This window comes from Protopterus annectens, chromosome 16.part0 (assembly GCF_019279795.1).
Source record: "Protopterus annectens isolate FY-2018-M chromosome 16.part0, PAN1.0, whole genome shotgun sequence".
NCBI lineage: Eukaryota > Metazoa > Chordata > Ceratodontiformes > Protopteridae > Protopterus > Protopterus annectens.
In genome coordinates, this window is record NC_056750.1 from 328844066 (window position 1) to 328865430 (window position 21365).

General features: G+C 40.4%; 1 protein-coding gene across 2 annotated transcripts in view; it reads left to right on the forward strand.

Annotated features, from left to right (window-relative positions):
* GPSM1 (G protein signaling modulator 1) overlaps window positions 1-21365 on the forward strand; it is a 2081362-nt gene that overhangs the window by 954454 nt on the left and 1105543 nt on the right. For both annotated transcript variants that reach the window (XM_044058046.1, XM_044058047.1), the window contains exon 7: window positions 204-359. In XM_044058046.1, the coding sequence (XP_043913981.1) occupies window positions 204-359 (156 nt within the window). The remainder of the gene's footprint in view (window positions 1-203; window positions 360-21365) is intronic.

Genomic DNA, 21365 nt, shown 5'->3' on the forward strand with positions numbered 1-21365 from the left:
ATAGTCACTGCAGTTTTTTCTTTTCCTGATTTGTTGCAGTGGTGGGAATATATGATTATGTCATCCTGTTACCCCAATTTCATTCAGCATCATTGCTCCTTTTTACTGAGCTTCCCATCTTCAACATTACATTTTATTAAATGGTGTTACACAAGCAATTCCCTTTAAGTGATTTTTGTTATTATTTTGTTTTTGTCTTTCAGGAAAACCTTGCAGGTATCAAGACAGCTAAAGGACCAAGCAGTTGAAGCCCAGGCTTGTTACAGTCTTGGAAATACATACACTCTTCTCCAGGACTACGAAAGAGCAATTGACTATCATATAAAACACCTCTTGATAGCTCAAGATCTTAACGATAGGCAAGTATTTGAATATGTGTCTTGTTTTCACTGATAACGTTTTATGTTGTCAGGTCTGACAATGCTACATGAATACCAAAGCATGCTGTTCAATTGTTTTCATATGTTGAATGCACAGTAAAACATTTTGAGTTGCACAAGAGATTTCACACCAAATGTAAGATTTGGCTATAAGGAGATGTGCTGTTTTATGTTATTCATAGAATGAAAGCAATCACTGAACAAAATGTTCTGTTTCAAAATATGTTAAAAGTGAAGAGAAGTCTGTCTGTACATTTTCCTTCATTATTGTCAGCTGTTTCAAACATGACTAGCAGACAGCAGAAGTCTCTGTCAATTGTGTGAGATGAACTGATGGACTAGACAAGATGGACAATAACATAAGCTAGGTCATGTGAAAAAAAGAAAGAATAGTGTATTGTTGGGTTTAATTACAGAGACTCAATCATTGGTAATAAAAATGTCACAAAGCTCAGAACCATTTTATCCTCATGCTTAAGTGGTGTACATCTACTTGGTTTTCTTTTTCATGTTTCATTTTCCACTTTAGAAGGGTTTCCTTTGGTTGACACACCTATTTTTCACTGCTACAACTGCTCCTTTTTATGTGGTGAGCACATTCTTATGCACTTACCACTCTTTCTTTAAAACAGTTTAATTTCTTCTACCCAAATTTGTGCAGCTCCTTAGCTTCTTCTTAGACTGATGTTTAGTTTTGGAATGTGTCCTACTTGTATAGTAGGCTATATTATTATTTTATTTTGCTTACTATAGATTATCCATATCTATTAGCATATCTAAACAATCCTTCCTTTGTTTGTGATTTACTGTGGAGTTAACTGATAAGAGAAGTTTTATTTGAATTTATATTTTATTTGTTATCACTGTTTTTTACTGTTAGGTAGAAAGGGATAGCTTGTTAACAAGATTAACTTTATTCATATCATATTTTGTTGTTTTATCTTTAATTTCACTGTTGGTTGTTAGAAAGGAATAGGTTTTAGACAGGCAAGCTCTAGCCATCCCAAGGGACCTAGAGAGGTATAAATTCACACAGACTGCAGAGAGGAAAATCCAGAACATATCTAAACAATCCTACCTTGGTTTGTGATTTACTGTGGAGTTGACTGGTAAGAGAATTTTTATTTGAATTTATATTTTATTTGTTATCAATGTTTTTCACTCTTAGTAGGTAGGAAGGGATAGTTTGTTAACATTTTATTCATGGTTTGTTGTTTTACCTTTAATTTCACTGGTTGTTAGAAAGGGATGGGTTTTAGACAGGCACGCTCTAGCCATCCCATGGGGTTAGACAGGTATAAATTCACATAGACTGCAGAGAGGAAAGTCCAGAGCTTATCTAAACAATCCTACCTTGGTTTGTGATTTACTTTGAAGTTGAGTGGTAAGAGAAGTTTTATTTGAATTTATATTTTATTTGTTATCACTGTTTTTCACTGTTAGTAGGTAAGAAGGGTTCTAATAAAGTCACATGATTCAGCCAGCCTAACATCATTAATTGACAATTAAATATTTAAATTTTTCATTCTTAAAATAATATCAACATATTTTAAAAAACATTAAAAACATAAAAACATAACATTTTTACATATATATATATATATATATATATATATATATATATATACATACACACACACATAAATACAAATATTCTCATGTGTGCATATTTTATACTTTATACAACAAATACCCTTATACTATATAAAGTATCTACTAAAATCTAGAGTATAAAAATTGCATTCTTATATATTTTCTCTCTGCCTTTTGACTAATACAGGTTTTATACTAACAGTGTTATTCAAACCTGGTGTGACATCTGCTTGTAGCCTAATGATCCATTCATATTCTTTTAACTCTAATACATTATTCATATCTCCTCCTCTAATACCTATATTTACTACACCTATACCCCTAAATTTAAAAGTGTGTGTACAATTGTCCATGATATGCTTACTGAATGCATTTGTCACCACTTTTCTTCTAATCTCAGATTTGTGTTTATGATACGTTCCCTTAATTTCCTAGTTGTCTTACCAACATAGAATGCTGTGCAAACTGTGCATGTTGCTAGATATACTATTTGTGATGTGTTACAGTTGGCTGAACATTTAAATTCATATTTCTCCTTAGTAATAGGATGCTCAAAATCATTTGTTGAATCATAAATATCAACACAGCAGCTACAATTGTAACATTTTAAAAAAGTACACAAAAGAATATGCACACATGAGAATATTTGTATTTATGTGTGTGTGTGTGTGTGTGTGTGTGTGTGTATATATATATATATATATATATATATATATATATGTGTGTGTAAAAATGTTATGTTTTTATGTTTTTAATGGTTTTTAAAAATGTGTTGATATTATTTTAAGAATAAAAAATGTAAATATTTAATTGTCAATTGATGTTAGGCTGGCTGAATCATGTGACTTTATTAGAACCCCTATTTGATGTCTTGATGAGTGTCATTGTTTTTATGTACTGATGAAGGGTGGTTAGCCCGAAAGTTTTGCTTATTAAATCTTTTTTTGGCGTTTAAAGTGTGTTCTTGGAAGAATTTTGAACAGTTTCACCAAGAGTTTAACTATTAGTAGGTAAGAAGGGACAGCTTGTTAAAAAGATTAACTTTATTCATATTTTATTGTTTTACTTTTAATTTCACTGTTGGTTGTTGGAAAAGGATAGGTTTTAGAAAGCCAAGCTCTAGCCATCCCAAGGGGCCTAGACAGCTATAAATTTACACAGACTGCAGAGAAGAACACCTTAATGTAAGGAAGTACAAATCTGTTTTTATTCATGTTGGTACAAATTATGTCATCTGTAAGGATTAACTGACTTGTTAGTAGGGAACTGACAGCCCACTTAGACAGTATAGCTTGTACTGGTATTAGGACATATTTTCTACAAATTATCTATAGAAAGGATAGTCAGCTCACCCTGAATGAAAATATTTTTTTGGGTAAATACCTACATAGAAAAAATGTCCCATTTAAAAAAAATGAAAATGTGTAGAGGATCTAAGCCTAGTTTTGGGCACTCATGTGTTCAGACAGGATAGCATGCATTTGTCAAGATCAGGAAAGTGAATTTTTGCAGCAGATATTCTGCAGTATTTGACAAACACTAGGCAGGATTTTTGCCATGTTGGAAATTTAACAGTTCACAGATAACAACATTTGATGTATCTCTGATGGCTGTTAATGCAAGGAGTATTAATAATATCTATTTAATGGAAAATTGCTACATTCCCACAAGATTGATGATGATGTTGTTTGTGAAACCTTTTTAAAGATCAGTGACTGGAAACCAGTTCAGTCAGGGTGTAAATGTTTTTATTGTAACAGACATTCTAACAAAAAATCCGGTGGAGGTGGTATGATAGGGATTAAAGACAGTTATAAGACCTGTGATTATTATATATTCAGTGATGACATCAATACTATAGACTGTGTAACTGTGACAGTAAAGACAACTCTGGAACATATAACAATTGTTGGAGTGTATAGACCACCAAAGTGAAGTGCAGATAACCTAGAGCAATTTATACATTTCATGTATGAAACACAGGAGGGAAGAATAATATTAGCTGGGGATCTTTTCAGACTTGTTGGCTGTTGGTGAAGCACTCACCAAGAGGAGAAAATGCTGAGAGAAGAAAGGAGCCACTTTTGAGATTTTAAGTATTTTTCTTCAGATTATTTGTTAAGATTTCTGCCTTGCCGCCTACTTTTTGGCATTTTCCAGCTTGATAAACTTGATATCTGTATTAGGAACTGTATTTATTACACATCTAGTGCCTGTTTACTGCATTTCCTGTGTTGCACTTATTTTAAAATCGTTTTTTTCTTAAAACTTGCATTTTACTTGTCTCTGGCCTAGCACTCAAGTGTGGGGTAATTTATTGCACTGTTCTAACTTGTTGCTAATTGTGTATCTCTGCTATCTTTAAACAAAACAAAAAAAAACAAAAAAATCTTGCTTTTTTCCCACTTTCTGAAATTTTAAAAAAAGTTCAGTTACAGATTTGCTGTTCTGAACTGTTTGTAAGTTTCTTGGAGGCCATTGCTTGCTTGGGCTAAAGGGAAGTCTCTATGTTCATCTGTGGCAGTGGTAAACACTGAACAGCCTGCCTGCCCCTGTGGGAGTGATTACTGCCTAGAAACTGTAGTTTTATTGGCCATTTTGGGTCAATTCCAAACTCCTTGATCCCCCTCTCTTAAAACCCGATTACCTCGGGGTTTTGGCATCTTTTCAGACTTGTTGGCTGTTGGTGAAGCACCCACCAAGAGGAGAAAACGCTGAGAGAAGAAAGGAGCCACTTTTGAGATTTTAAGTATTTTTCTTCAGATTATTTGTTAAGATTTCTGCATTGCTGCCTACTTTTTGGCATTTTCCAGCTTGCTAAACTTGATATCTGTATTAGGAACTGTATTTAGAACACATCTAGAGCCTGTTTACTGCATTTCCTGTGTTGGACTTATTTTAAAATAGTTTTTTTCTTAAAACTTTCATTTTACCTGTCTCTGGCCTAGCACTCAAGTGTGGGGTCATGTATTGCACTGTTCTAATGTGTTGCTACTTGTGTATCTCTGCTATCTTTAAACAAAACAAAACAAAAAAAATCTTGCTTTTTTCTCCACTTTCTGAAATTTAAAAAAAAGATCAGTTACAGATTTGCTGTTCTGAACTGTTTGTAAGTTTCTTGGAGGCCATTGCTTGCTTGGGCTAAAGGGAAGTCTCTGTGTTCATCAGTGGCAGTGCTAAACACTGAACAGCCTGCCTGCCCCTGTGGGAGTGGTTACTGCCTAGAAACTATAGTTTTATTAGACATTTTGGGTCAATTCCAAACTCCTTGATCCCCCTCTCTTAAAACCCGATTTCCTCATGGTTTTGGTGACTTTTCAGACTTGTTGGCTGTTGGTGAAGCACCCACCAAGAGAAGAAAATGCTGAGAGAAGAAAGGAGCCACTTTTGAGATTTTAAGTATTTTTCTTCAGATTATTTGTTTTGATTTCTGCATTGCCGCCTACTTTTTGGCATTTTCCAGCTTGCTAAACTTTATATCTGTATTAGGAACTGTATTTAGAACACATCTAGAGCTTGTTTACAGAATTTCCTGTGTTGCACTTATTTTAAAATAATTTTTTTTTTCTTAAAACTTGCATTTTACCTGTCTCTGGCCTAGCACTCAAGTGTGGGGTCATTTATTACACTATTCTAACTTGTTGCTACTTGTGTATCTCTGCTATCTTTAAAAAAACAAAACAATCTTGCTTTTTTCCCACTTTCTGAAATTTAAAAAAAATTTCAGTTACAGATTTGCTGTTCTGAACTGTTTGTAAGTTTCTTGGAGGCCATTGCTTGCTTGGGCTAAAGGGAAGTCTCTGTGTTCATCAGTGGTAGTGGTAGTGGTAAACACTGAACAGCCTGCCTGCCCCTGTGGGAGTGGTTACTGCCTAGAAACTGTAGTTTTATTGGCCATTTTGGGTCAATTCCAAACTCCTTGATCCCCCTGTCTTAAAACCCATTTGCCTCATGGTTTTGGCATCTTTTCAGACTTGTTGGCTGTTGGTGAAGCACCCACCAAGAGGAGAAAACGCTGAGAGAAGAAGGAAGCCACTTTTGAGATTTAAAGTATTTTTCTTCAGATTATTTGTTAGGATTTCTGCATTGCCGCCTACTTTTTGGCATTTTCCAGCTTGCTAAATGTGATATCTGTATTAGGAACTGTATTTAGAACACATCTAGAGCCTGTTTACTGCATTTCCTGTGTTGCACTTATTTTAAAATTGTTTTTTTCTTAAAACTTGCATTTTACCTGTCTCTGGCCTAGCACTCAAGTATGGGGTCATTTATTGCACTGTTCTAACTTGTTGCTACTTGTGTATCTCTGCTATCTTTAACAAAACAAAAAAAAAAAATCTTGCTTTTTTCCCACTTTCTGAAATTTAAAAAAAAAGTTCAGTTACAGATTTGCTTTTCTGAACTGTTTGTAAGTTTCTTGGAGGCCATTGCTTCCTTGGGCTAAAGGGAAGTCTGTGTGTTCATCAGTGGCAGTGGTAAACACTGAACAGCCTTCCTGCCCCTGTGGGAATGGTTACTGCCTAGAAACTGTTTTATTGGCCGTTTTGGGTCAATTCCAAACTCCTTGATCCCCCTCTCTTAAAAACCAGATTGCCTCATGGTTTTGGCATATTTTCAGACTTGTTGGCTGTTGGTGAAGCACCCACCAAGAGGAGAAAACGCTGAGAAAAGAAAGGAGCCACTTTTGAGATTTTAAGTATTTTTCTTCAGATTATTTGTTAAGATTTCTGCATTGCCGCCTACTTTTTGGCATTTTCCAGCTTGCTAAACTTGATATCTGTATTAGGAACTGTATTTAGAACACATCTAGGGCCTGTTTACTGCATTTCCTGTGTTGCACTTACTTTTAAATCATTTTTTTCTTAAAACTTGCATTTTACCTGTCTCTGGCCTAGTACTCAAGTGTGGGGGCATTTATTGCACTGTTATAACTTATTGCTACTTATGTATCTCTGCTGTCTTTAAACAAAACAAAATCTTGCTTTTTTCCCACTTTCTGAAATTTAAAAAAACGTTCAGTTACAGATTTGCTGTTCTGAACTGTTTGTAAGTTTCTTGGAGGCCATTGCTTGCTTGGGCTAAAGGGAAGTCTCTGTGTTCATCAGTGGCAGTGGTAAACACTTAACAGCCAGCCTGCCCCTGTGGGAGTGGTTACTGCCTAGAAACTGTAGTTTTATTGGCCATTGTGGGTCAATTCCAAACTCCTTGATCCCCCGCTCTTAAAACCCGATTGCCTCATGGTTTTGGCATCTTTTCAGACTTGGTGGCTGTTGGTGAAGCACCCAAGAGGAGAAAACGCTGGGAGAAGAAAGGAGCCACTTTTGAGATTTTAAGTATTTTTCTTCAGATTATTTGTTAAGATTTCTGCATTGCCGCCTACTTTTTGGCATTTTCCAGCTTGCTAAACTTGATATCTGTATTAGGAACTGTATTTAGAACACATCTAGTGCCTGTTTACTGCATTTCCTGTGTTGCACTTATTTTAAAATCATTTTTTTCTTAAAACTTCCATTTTACCTGTCTCTGGCCTAGCACTCAAGTGAGGGGTCATTTATTGCACAGTTCAAACTTGATGCTACTTTTGTATCTCTGCTATCTTTAAACAAAACAAAGAAATCTTACTTTTTTCCCACTTTCTGAAATTTAAAAAAAAGTTCAGTTACAGATTTGCTGTTCTGAACTGTTTGTAAGTTTCTTGGAGGCCATTGCTTGCTTGGGCTAAAGGGAAGTGTCTGTGTTCATCAGTGGCAGTGGCAAACACTGAACAGCCAGCCTGCCCCTGTGGGAGTGGTTACTGCCTAGAAACTGTAGTTTTATTGGCCATTTTGGGTCATTTCCAAACTCCTTGATCCCCCTCTCTTAAAACCGGATTGCCTCGTGGTTTTGGCATCTTTTCAGACTTGTTGACTGTTGGTGAAGCACCCACCAAGAGGAGAAAATGCTGAGAGAAGAAAGGAGCCACTTTTGAGATTTTAAGTATTTTTCTTCAGATTATTTGTTAAGATTTCTGCATTGCCGCCTACTTTTTGGCATTTTCCAGCTTGCTAAACTTGATATCTGTATTAGGAACTGTATTTAGAACACATCTAGAGCCTGTTTACTGCATTTCCTGTGTTGGACTTATTTTAAAATCGTTTTTATTCTTAAAACTTGCATTTTACCTGTCTCTGGCCTAGCACTCAAGTCTGGGGTCATTTATTGCACAGTTCAAACGTGATGCTACTTGTGTATCTCTGCTATCTTTAAACAAAACAAAGAAATCTTACTTTTTTCCCACTTTCTGAAATTTAAAAAAAAGTTCAGTTACAGATTTGCTGTCCTGAACTGTTTGTAAGTTTCTTGGAGGCCATTGCTTGCTTGGGCTAAAGGGAAGTGTCTGTGTTCATCAGTGGCAGTGGCAAACACTGAACAGCCAGCCTGCCCCTGTGGGAGTGGTTACTGCCTAGAAACTGTAGTTTTATTGGCCATTTTGGGTCATTTCCAAACTCCTTGATCCCCCTCTCTTAAAACCGGATTGCCTCGTGGTTTTGGCATCTTTTCAGACTTGTTGACTGTTGGTGAAGCACCCACCAAGAGGAGAAAACGCTGAGAGAAGAAAGGAGCCACTTTTGAGATTTTAAGTATTTTTCTTCAGATTATTTGTTAAGATTTCTGCATTGCCGCCTACTTTTTGGCATTTTCCAGCTTGCTAAACTTGATATCTGTATTAGGAACATCTAGAGCCTGTTTACTGCATTTCCTGTGTTGGACTTATTTTAAAATCGTTTTTGTTCTTAAAACTTGCATTTTACCTGTCTCTGGCCTAGCACTCAAGTGTGGGGTCATTTATTGCACAGTTCGAACTTGTTGCTACTTGTGTATCTCTGCTATCTTTAAACAAAACAAACAAACCTCACTTTTTTCCCACTTTCTGAAATTTAAAAAAAGTTCAGTTGCAGATTTGCTGTTCTGAACTGTTTGTAAGTTTCTTGGAGGCCATTGCTTGCTTGGGCTAAAGGGAAGTCTCTGTGTTCATCAGTGGCAGTGGTAAACACTGAACAGCCTGCCTGCCCCTGTGGGAGTGTTTACTGCCTAGAAACTGTAGTTTTATTGGCCATTTTGGGTCAATTCCAAACTCCTTGATCCCCCTCTCTTAAAACCCAATTGCCTCATGGTTTTGGCGTCTTTTCAGAATTGTTGGCTTTTGGTGAAGCACCCACCAAGAGGAGAAAATGCTGAGAGAAGAAAGGAGCCACTTTTGAGATTTCAAGTATTTTTCTTCAGATTATTTGTTATGATTTCTGCATTGCCGCCTACTTTTTGGCATTTTCCAGCTTGCTAAACTTTATATCTGTATTAGGAACTGTGTTTAGAACACATCTAGAGCCTGTTTACTGCATTTCCTGTGTTGCACTTATTTTAAAATCGTTTTTTTCTTAAAACTTGCATTTTACCTGTCTCTGGCCTAGCACTCAAGTGTGGGGTCATTTATTGCACTGTTCTAACTTGTTGCTACTTGTGTATCTCTGCTATCTTTAAACAAAACAAAAAAAAAAATCTTGCTTTTTTCCCCACTTTCTGAAATTTAAAAAAAAAGTTCAGTTACAGATTTGCTGTTCTGAACTGTGTTTGTAAGTTTCTTGGAGGCCATTTCTTGCTTGGGCTAAAGGGAAGTCTCTGTGTTCATCAGTGGCAGTGGTAAACACTGAACAGCCTGCCTGCCCCTGTGGGAGTGTTTACTGCGTAGAAACTGTAGTTTTATTTGCCATTTTGGGTCAATTCCATACTCCTTGATCCCCCTCTCTTAAAACCCGATTGCCTCGTGGTTTTGGCGTCTTTTCAGACTTGGTGGCTGTTGGTGAAGCACCCAAGAGGAGAAAAAGCTGGGAGAAGAAAGGAGCCACTTTTGAGATTTTAAGTATTTTTCTTCAGATTATTTGTTAAGATTTCTGCATTGCTGCCTACGTTTTGCGTTTTCCAGCTTGCTAAACTTGATATCTGTATTTAGAACACATCTAGAGCATGTTTACTGCATTTCCTGTGTTGCACTTATTTTAAAATCGTTTTTTTCTTAAAACTTGCATTTTACCTGTCTCTGGCCTAGCACTCGTGTGGGGTCATTTATTGCACTATTCTAACTTGTTGCTACTTGTGTATCTCTGCTATCTTTAAACAAAACAAAAAAAAAAAAAAAAAAAATGTTGCCTTTTTCCCACTTTCTGAAATTTAAAAAAAAGTTCAGTTGCAGATTTGCTGTTCTGAACTGTTTGTAAGTTTCTTGGAGGCCATTGCTTGCTTAGGCTAAAGGGAAGTCTCTGTGTTCATCAGTGGCAGTGGTAAACACTGAACAGCCTGCCTGCCCCTGTGGGAGTGGCTACTGTAGTTTTATTGGCCATTTTAGGTCAATTCCAAACTCCTTGATTCCCCTCTCTTAAAACCCTCTTTTGCGCGTTTTTGCGCATAGCGCAGCATCGGGCAGCGCCGCTTAATCAGGTTTAAACTATTCCCGGCTCCACAAAGTCTGCTCTTCACTTTTTCCCTTAGAACTGTTCCAAATCCTCAAAGTAAGCACTCTATTTTCCTTCTAAAACCCAGCAGTAGATAGGATAAGTGTCTTATAAGTAAGAACTAATAAACTAAAGCACTACACCCTCTTATACTCCCTTTAAGTACTTGGCTCCCTATTGGTCCTTTTTGATCAAGTCTAAAAGTAATTCCTTATACTATTCTGGCATGTCCAAAAGTCAGTTTCAGGTTTACTCTCCAGTCCAGCTGGTGAATATGGGAATTTTGAGGCAATGTTACAACTGCCTTATGTACACAGACCACCCTCTCCTCTTCCCAACAAGCTCAAATATATGTGAGAGATGCAACTATATAGCCAAACTGGAGGCTGAGCTCTCTCAACATAGTACTGGCACGGTCAGTCTGGAGGAGAAGGTAATCACACACACCACAAATCCAGTCTCACATAGACCTATTGCAACAGCAAACCAAACACATAAACACACAAAAACATACTCGGAGGCTCTAAATAAAAATCTGCCCAAGCAACAGAGACCTCCAAAGCAGACATCCAAGCAACTGCTACCCCACAACAATACCCACGTATCACATAGTTCACAAAGCCAGTGTGCCACACAGTCACAGCCCTTAAGGCTAAACAACACACCTAATACACTTGTAATAGGTGACTCTATTGTCAGACACACTGAAGTCCCTCTCACCAGGCTGAACAAGTAGAAAGTCACTGTAAGCTGCCTGTCAGGTGCCAGGATCCGCCACATAGCACAAGCACTCAGGTCACTCCAAAGCAAGTACAAATATGACTCCATCATTGTCCATGCTGGTGTGAATGACCTGAGACGTACCTCCCTGGATTACATGAAAAGAGACATAGTGGAGCTCTCTGATCATGTGGCCCTGGCCAGTATGACCCTGACCTTGAGTAGCATCTTACCCTCACCAAGAATGATACCACAGTATAAAGACAAAATGATCAATTTCAACAATTGGCTAAAGTATTGGTGTCACTCAAAGGGGATCCAGTGTCTGTCACCCTGGGATGACATGCTTGAGAAGCCACGTTGCTTCACTAGGGATGGCTTGCACCTGGCACCCCTGGGTTTTCGAATACTGGCCAAGGCTCTTGCCACCACCATAGTGCCTTTTTTAGGCAAGGCTCAAAAGACAAACCCACCTCCTTAGACAACACAAGGAAAAAGAAACTAAGGGTAATGCTGCTCAATGCCAGAAGTCTAAACCTCAAGATGCATGCACTCGAGGCTCTCCTCAGTGTGGAGAATATCGATATCTGTGCAGTAACAGAAACCTGGTTCAAGGCTCCCGAGAGCACCCCAGCACTACCAGGCTATACCTCATACCATGCTTTTCGGCCCCACAACTCGGACCGAACCACAAGAGGAGGGGGAGTATCCATATTCATCAAAGATACCCATACCTCCAGGCTAGTGGCACTGCACGAAGCATCTGAGACCATCCATGTGCAACTAACAGTGGGCAAAACTGCCTTCCAGTTTGTAGCCTGCTACAGACCACCCTCCCAAACTCAGGAACCCCACTCGGCTTTCCTGAAGACACTGGAGAATATGAAGGTCTCTCCAAACACCATTATATTGGGTGACTTTAACTACCCAAACATAGACTGGGAGCACTACTCAAGCCCCAACACCCTAGCCCAGTGGTTCCTAGAATTTATAAACTCAAATGCTATGGAACAACTGGTCACCACTCCCACAAGAGTGGAAAACATATTGGACCTGATCATCAACAACATGAGGATTCTATGTTCCATACCAGAGGTATACCCCTAATTGGTAAGATCTGACCATAAATTAATCACTATGGACATCCATATCCCGTCCCCACCCCCAGGAAAGGAAACCACGGTCAAAAACTTCTCAAAAGCAAACTTCCCACTTCTCAAAACCGAGGTGGAATCCTTCAAAGCCCCAGGGCCAGTGGAAAATACGGCCCAAACCGCAGAATCCTTTACAAATGCATTCTATGGATACCTACAGGAATGCATGGATTGTGCTATCCCAAATAAAACCAAGACACACTCCTCCAAAGGCAGGAGACCTGCCTGGTGCACCCCAGCCATAAATAAGCTGCACAACAGAAGGAGGAAGCTACTACATGATAGAGCAAAATCCCTGAAAGGGAAGGCAACTCTGATCAGTACTAGCAAAAAACTACGATCCCTCATAAAATCATCTAAGGCTAGCTTCGAAAGAAAAATTGCACAAGACGCTAAAGATAATCACAAGGCTTTCTTTAGTTATGTCAGAAACCTGGGTGGAAACTCCCAGATATGCTCTGAGTTAGTGCAAAATGACAAAAAATACACTGAACCCACAGACATTGCCAACATCCTGGCAGACAGGTTCAGTGCAAACCCCCCCCCCCTCCAAATGAGCAAATGACTATCCCAACAGAGTGTAGCCTCCCTGACATCACAGAAGCACAGGTGAGAGCTGCCCTCTCCAAAGCAAAAAACACAGCATCAATGGTGCCCGGTGTCCTGGGCTGCATTTTACATGAGCTCCAAGAAGAACTGAACCCTCACTTAAAATCACTGTTCAGTCTCAGCCTTACAACAGGATATGTACCCAAAGAATGGCGTACAGCAACAGTGGTTCCACTCCATAAAGGTGGTGCCACAACGGACCCCGGAAACCATCGCCCTATAAGCCTAACTAGACTGGTGTGCAAAGCTATGGAGCGTATCATCACGGAACTCATAAACAAAGACATTGGGAACCTCCAAACACTGGATCCTACCCATTCGGCTTTGTTAAGGGCAGATCTTGCCTCTTGAACCTGGTCAATTTCTTTGAAACAGTCACCAAGGCCATAGATGAAGGGAAGGTAGTCCACACAGCCTACCTTGACCTTGCAAAAGCCTTCGACACAATACCCCACTCGGGCATCATAAATAAGCTCACCAGCTTAAATATCAACCCCTATGTCACAAGATGGGTTGCAAACTGGCTTAGGGATAGAACCCACATGGTCAGAATTGCAGGTGCCATGTCAGACTCTAAACCAGTTACATGTGGTGTCCCACAAGGCTCAGTCCTGGGACCTCTCTTGTTCGGTATATATTTCTCTGAGGTACAGGCTAACACAGGAGGACTATGGCTGTCAAAGTTTGCAGATGACTGCAAACTGGGGGCCATAATCGACTCGCTGGCTGACACAAGCATCCTCCAAAAAGGTCTCACAGAGATGGATAACTGGTGCCAGAGCCGTGCCCTAAAGCTAAATGCCAAAAAGTGCATAGTCATCCCCTTTGGGAAAAACAAAGTGCCCACAAATTACCACATAGGTGGTAATCCATTAAGTACGGAAGAAGTAATTAGGGATTTGGGGACCCAAGTAGATTGCAATCTCCCCTTTGACAATCACATTGGCAAAGTGGTTAGAAAGACATTCTATATAGCCCACCTTATCACGAAGGGGTTCACATCTAGATCAAGAGAGGTCATTGTGCCCCTCTACTCATCAGGCCCATAATTGAATACAATTCCCCATTTGGGATGTACCTTAACCGACACCTGCTACAACTAGAAAGACCTCAAGTACCTCACCAAGAGGATCAAGGGACTCAAACAGATGCCCTACGCAGTTAGGCTAAAGAAACTCCAGCTCTACTCAGTTGCGTACTGCCTACTCAGAGGTGATCTGTGCCTGACGTATAAAGCCATGTCCAACCCAGAATTAATGGACATGCTCCAACTCAAGAAATCCAAATCCATCAGAACTACATGCTCCAGTGACTTAAACGTCAGCACAGAAATAAATAGAACATGCTGGAGGGACAGATTCATATCCCAGAGGCTCCCTTCACTCTGGAACAAAATCCCAATCCATGTCAGACAGAGCCCCTCAATGACCCTCTTCAAGAAGAATCTTGACGTTTGGATGGGAGATGGTAAATTTACCCCTGGGATCTCTTCTGTGTCACTGCTAGACAGAGGCACGGTAAACTAACCTTAAATGGGCTATCTTCTGTGACCTACTATACAGAGGCACAGTCAACTAATCTAAGAAGGGTGGCAAAAGCCAAACACACTCTGGCTAGGCTTGTAAATGTCCTAGGGCAGATAGCCTAGTATCAACCTATGACTGAAATTTACCAGAAGCAGACTGGAATAATATTGCTTCAACAACATTAGTAAGGAAATTATTCACAGCATATATTCAGGAACAACAAATGTTTCAGATTGTAAAAAAAAAAAAAAAAAAAAAAAACTACCAGGGGATGGAACATACTAGCCATTGTTTGTGTTCCTAAAGAAATTACTGTTACTTCAAGTCAAATTTTACCACCATTGATGTACAGCGATCATAGGGTTATAAAGGTTAATTTGTTGCTAGATAATTCTGCCAAACTGAAATCTAAACCAATGCACAGAGGGTTATATGGAAGCAAAACAGTCACTATGTAAAGCTAACTGGAGTGAGGTGTTCATTGGAAGAACTATAGATGGAATGTGGAAAGTCTTGTAAGAGAAATTGAGTGCAAAAAATGAAAAAAAAATGTTTAACATCAGGTTGTAGATGTACATCGTCAGGGGGATATAGTTCTATAAGAACAAGATATCTGATTAAGGTGAGAAGCAAAAAGTATAAGAAATGGAAGAGAGGTCGAACTACAGTTTTGAAAAGTGAAATAAACAAGCTGGACAAACAGATTAAGCATAGTGTGGAACAAGATTAAGAAAATTTATATAAAGATTTTGAGTATAATAGGAAATAGGAAACATTTTTGTAGATACACAAGATGTGGAAGGAGTAAAACACACAAATTGATAAACTGTGCACAGATTCTAAAATGTATTCTCAGACACAACAGATTATAGATATTTACAAACTCTTATGCAAAGCAGTTTGGCTCCACAAAAGGGGTGATAAGTTGATGTTCTTCATGTTTCACTGTTGCAGCCATCACATATGGGTTATCTGCATGCAGGTAGCCCTCAGCCGGCCTGAATACCAGAGTCTTCGGATTTCTGCATCGGATGCTGTCTCATCTTCCATGACGTCAGTCAGGGGTATAAAACATGCAGCCGATGCCATTATATCAGTCTTTCTTGCCGTGCGGTGCCATAAGCAGTTCGCAAGTGCGGTCGGCCGTATCCTGAAATTTTCGTTTTCGAGTTTCAGACCAAAGTCTTCAAAAAAGATAAGTACCCCATTTGGGATCCATTTTCTTGCTCTAACCGATGTCAGTAAAAGTTAACAATTGTGTTACCTGTGGAAAGCAAATACCTCATAGAGATTTTCATTTGTACTGCATTCCCTGTTTAGGCCCAGACCACAACGTCCCTCGCTGTCAGTTTTGAGCCTTGTTCAACACCCGAACTATTCATCGTCGGGCTATTTTTGCAGCCAATTACTTTCATACTCGATCTGTGTACTCCGAAATGGCTTCATTAAGCCATCCAACTACCGATGATCTGAAAAAACGTAAGGATAAAGACAGAGACAGACTGCATATGTCCAAAACTGCCGCCAACGCTTCGGTTAAGCTAGTCGCCAGTCCGTCGGTACTCAGTGAGGCGCTTTTGCAGCCCCTAATACCCGCTACTTCAGATTCTCAGGCCTCTACTGAGATCCATTTGGAGTCCGGTATGCCGGAGGTTCTTCTTCAACTATGGAACCTGCGGATGTCTCTACCTTGGATGGGTCCGGAGCTGCTGTGCAGGCACCGGCTTCTGAGGGTGTATTCAGGCCTACAGACATTCATATTAAACCAACGCCATCATTTTTATCCAGGCCCAAAACTCGCACTACGCCTAGAAAACTGATGACCAAACCGCAGGCTCAGGCCCATATGCCTCAAAAACAAATGCTTAGAATGGCTGAAGAAGACCTTATTACCTTAATTAGGGGAAGCCAGCCTTCCCCCTCTAAGAGACCTAGAACTGATTTTCTTTCTGATTCTTATGATCAGGAATCTGATATTTCTGCTCCTTCTCATTACAAGGATTTGCCCTTATCTACTTATGAGGATTCTGATGCAGAGGATTCCATTCCCTCTGCTTCCCCTCTAGAAGATCTTTCTTTCAGTGAAACCTTGCATACTCTTTGGGAGCATTTCCACTGGGAAAGCCAGGATTACTCTGAGTCCAAAAAGAGACTTAGGGAATTCTTACTCCTGCTTCAGCACAGGCCTTTAGCTATCCCTCCTGTTCTGGACATTGTAGATGATGCTTTCTTGGAATCTAGCCTTACTGCAGACACTTTACCTCCAGCTCCCAGAAAACCTGATGGGTACTACAGAGTACCTGACTCTCACAAGTTCCTCTTCAAGAATCCTAATGCGGATCGAGAGACCATTTCCCAAGGACCAAAAGGCGTTAAAAATCCTACCCCTTCTGATAGAGATTCTAGAGCCTTAGACAGATGGGGTAAGAAGGTATACACTTCTGCTACTTTGGCCGTTAGGGATTTAAATTGCCAGTTTCATATGTTTAAGTATCAGCAGCATATTATGGGACTACTTAAACAGAAAGTGATGTTGATTCCTGACTGTGCTGAACTCAAAGAATTGCAAGATTTATTGCATTCTGCAGAACAAGTTGGTAAACAAACTTTGCAATGTGGTTTTGACACTTTAGAAGCATCTTGCAGGGCTGCTGTCACTAGGTCTGTACTTAGAAGGCATGCTTGGCTTAAGGAACAAAACTTGCCAGATCATGTTAAAGCTAAATTACTGGATGCTCCCTTAAACCAAGACCACATTTTTGGCAACAAAGCAGAAGAAGTCCTCAAAAGGATGGAGGAAAAAGCTAAATCTATGCAAACTGTTAAAGATTTCCTACAAGTACAGCCTCCCAGATTCAGTAGGCATTGGCCTTCAAAGAACTGGTCCTTTCCAGTCCTTCTCAGTCCAAACCCAGGAAGAGCAAAGCACCTAGACTACAGTCTCAGGCTACGCACAGACCTAAGCAGTGAGGGACTCCCACTTCCAAAGCAGGGAGTAGTAAGCCACCCCGCTACGGAAAAATGGTACAATGACTTAACCTTAACCCTTCCAAGCCCTGCTCATCTACCTGCTCCCTTAGGAGGAAAGCTCGCCCTGCATGCAAAAAACTGGGAACTCATTACCCAGGACAAATGGGTTTTGAACATAGTCTCCCAAGGATACAGATTCCACTTCCACACACTATTAACCCCAAATGGTTGGCCAGACCTAACCCCAAATGGTTGGCCAGACCTACCCCCAAATCAATGGTTGGAGGCCCAACAGCAGGTTCTCTCTCTTCTCAGTATCAAGGCTATTCAACCTGTCCCAGCAGAACAAAGGGGACAAGGTTTTTATTCAAGACTTTTTCTGGTACCCAGAAAAGACAACTCCTGGTGTCCTATTCTGGACCTCTCTATTCTCAACACTTTTCTGTTAGTTCCAAAATTCAAAATGCAAACTGTTCAACAGCTTCTTCCTATGTTAGCCAAGGATGCCTGGCTGGCAACCCTAGACTCAAATGAAGCTTACCTGAACATACTAATAAGGGAATCTTGCAGGAAATACCTACGCTTCAGGGCAGGCTACCCATACTTGGACGATTGTCTGATTCAGGCAGAAAGCCAGGACTTGCTATTACAACACCTGGCATTTATAAAGAAACTTGTAACCTCACTGGGGTATGCCATCAACGAAAAGAAATCTCACCTAGTACCCTGCCAATAGATTGTATTCCTGAGAGTAAGCTTGAACGCAACTTCCCAGATGACATTCCTCACTTCGGAGAAACAAGTTTATTTTACAACCTACTTCAAACTATTGGCCACAAAACCCCAGCTATCTGCAAGGAAAATACTGCAAGCCATGGGGTTCATGGCCTCTTGCATTCTACTAATTCCATATGCAAAACTGCATATGAGGAAACTCCAATGCTATCTAAAAAGCCTATGGTGTCAACATTCTCAGGACCTGGAAACAATAATTTCTATCATTCCTTGTATGAAGACAGAGTTCCTTTGATGGGCAGAGGCCTGCTACCACAACAAGGGACTCCCTTTCACTCTACCCCCTTCCGCCCAAACCCTAACAACAGACGCAACAGACTATGCATGGGGGGCTTACATGGCAGGGCAGTGCATTCAGGGCAAATGGAACCCGAGACAGAAGCACCTCCATATCAATCAAAAAGAAATGTTAGCTGTACAGAATGCTCTGACAGCCTTCAAAGATCGTATTCTTCCAGGACAACTATTGGTAAAGACAGGCAACACCACAGTTATGCGGTACATAAACAAGCAGGGGGGAGCCCACTCATACCCTCTCTGCAGACCAGCCATGGGGGTAATGTGGAACACAGCCTTGAGCTACCAAGTACACCTACACGCTCAATTCCTGCCAGGCAAACTAAATTCATTGGCAGACAACTTAAGCAGAAATCTCATGGACCCACTCGAATGGAAACTAGAACCCAAAATATTCAACCTCTTGAGGAACAAATGGGGGACTCCAGAGGTAGACCTGTTTGCCTCCCGTCAGAACTACCAATTGAACAAATTCTGCACAAGAACTCCCCACAGTCAAGCTTGGAAAGTGAATGCCCTGTCCTTTACCTGGGAAAGCCTCTCGGTTTATGCTTTTCCCCCTCTGCCTCTCCTCTCGAAGGTTCTACTAAAGATCAAACAGGACAAGCCAAGGACAATACTGATTGCACCAGACTGGCCATGCTAGCACTGGTACCCCCCTCTTGTGCATTATGACACTGCTGCAACCATGGCACCTGTCTCAAACTCCTTCCCTGCTGTCCCAGCAGGTGGGCCAGATTCTGCACCCTCAGCTTCAAACCCTGAACCTTGCAGCCTGGCTAATTCCTTGAGCTCTCCTCTAGCATCCCTCAGTAAGCAGGTGCTAGATGTCATTCTGGAGGCAAGGAGGCCTAGTGCTAGAAACTCCTATGCAGAAAAGTGGAAAAGATACTGTTCCTGGAGCCAGGCTCAGGGGATGGGCACAACGGTGCCTAGCTTACCTCATATTCTACAGCACTTAACAGAAATGGTCCATAAGGGCCTATCCTTCTCATCAATTACAATTCATGCCTCTGCCTTTTCAGCACATTATAATACTGAGACACCCCTCTTCTCTCACCCCTTGCTAAAACAATTCCTTAGAGGGGCCAAAAATTTCAGACCCCCCCAGGAGCGCTCCCACTCCAGCCTGGGACCTTAACTTTGTATTGGAAAAGCTCCCCTCCCCCTTTGAGCCAGCTGCAACAGCAGAGTTGAAATTCCTTTCTTGGAAAACAGCCTTCCTTCTTGCCATCACTTCAGCAAGAAAAGTGTCTGAATTACAGGCCCTCATGGCAGTGGAACCCTTCATTATCTTCCATGCGGACAGGGTTTCCCTCAGGACTAATCCTTCATTATGCCCAAGGTGGTGTCTAGTGTGGCCCTAAATCAGTCCATTAATTTGCCTACTTTTTTCCCCTAATCCACAAAACAAAGGGGAATGAATACTGCACTCTCTGGATGTGCATAGACAACTTAGATTTTATTTGGACAGGACTAAGCCTCTCAGAAAATCTGAAGAGCAGCTAGTTGGCTTTTCTGCAGGGGCAGAGGGGAAGGCCATTTCAAAGCAAACTGTTTCCAAATGGATAGCCCATTGCATTCATTTCTGCTACAAGCACCTTGGAAAACCTACCCCACAGGGGATAAGATCACATTCCACCAGGACTGCATCTACCTCTGTGGCTTTTCTTAGAGGAGTCCCTACCAGGGACATCCTAGAAGCTGCTACCTGGAGCTCTGTACATACCTTCACCAAGCAGTACCACATGCCTATCTTTTCTAAATCCAGAGCTGGATTTGCCACTGCAGTTTTGCAGGGCTTAATAGCTGACCCTAATGCTCTTTAACTTCCTCCTCTCTTCCTTAGCTTTGGGAATCAACCCAAATGTGATGACTGCAACAGTGAAACACGAAGAACATAGTACAGTTGTGTACACTTACCATAAATGTAGATGTTCGAGTGTATTCACTGTCGCAGTCCTGGTTACCCTCCCTCCATCCCCCTGACTTCTCTTGACTCTACCTTTCCTTCTTGTTTGGTATATTTATTTTTTCTGGTGCATTTGCTTTTTGATGGGGGTGTACCATACCATATAATTGCTTCCTATTCTGGGGGCATGTGACATCTGGGGCAAGAAAAACTGATGTAATGGCATCGGCTGCATGTTTTATACCCCTGACAACCTGACATCATGGAAGAAGAGACAGCATCCGACGCAGAAATCTGGCCGGCTGAGGGCTACCTCCAGGCAGATAACCCAAATGTGATGACTGCAACAGTGAATACACTCGAATATCTACATTTATGGTAAGTGTACACAACTGTACTTTCTAGTGACATCCAAGTAACTTGGATACTGGAATCAAATTAGATTATAATTAAAAAGAACTGCACAAACTGGATCCAGACAAAGCACAGTGTGGAGACAGAATTAGTAACAATGAGCTGAGAACACTTCATCAAGAAGTTATGGCACCATTATATCTGTTATTCACTTTGTCTATAAATATTGGGTGATTCCTGAAGATTGGAGACATGTGCTTATTAAACCTGTCTTTTAAGGAAAGGGGAGTAGGACAAACCCAGATTCATATAGATCCTTAAGTCTACTTTCATGTTGTGGAAAAATAATGGAGAAGTTAATATTGGATAAGTTATTGTCAGACTTGGATAGATTGGGACTTGAAACCATATATTAGCATGCATATGTTGAAAATAGCTCTATTACTACCTGTAACATGATGTTCTATAACAATATAATAGCTGTGAATGAAAAATTGTGCTATGATGTAATTTATATAGATCTAACTTCAGCATTTGACAGGGTCATACACAAAACACTGATCAATAAA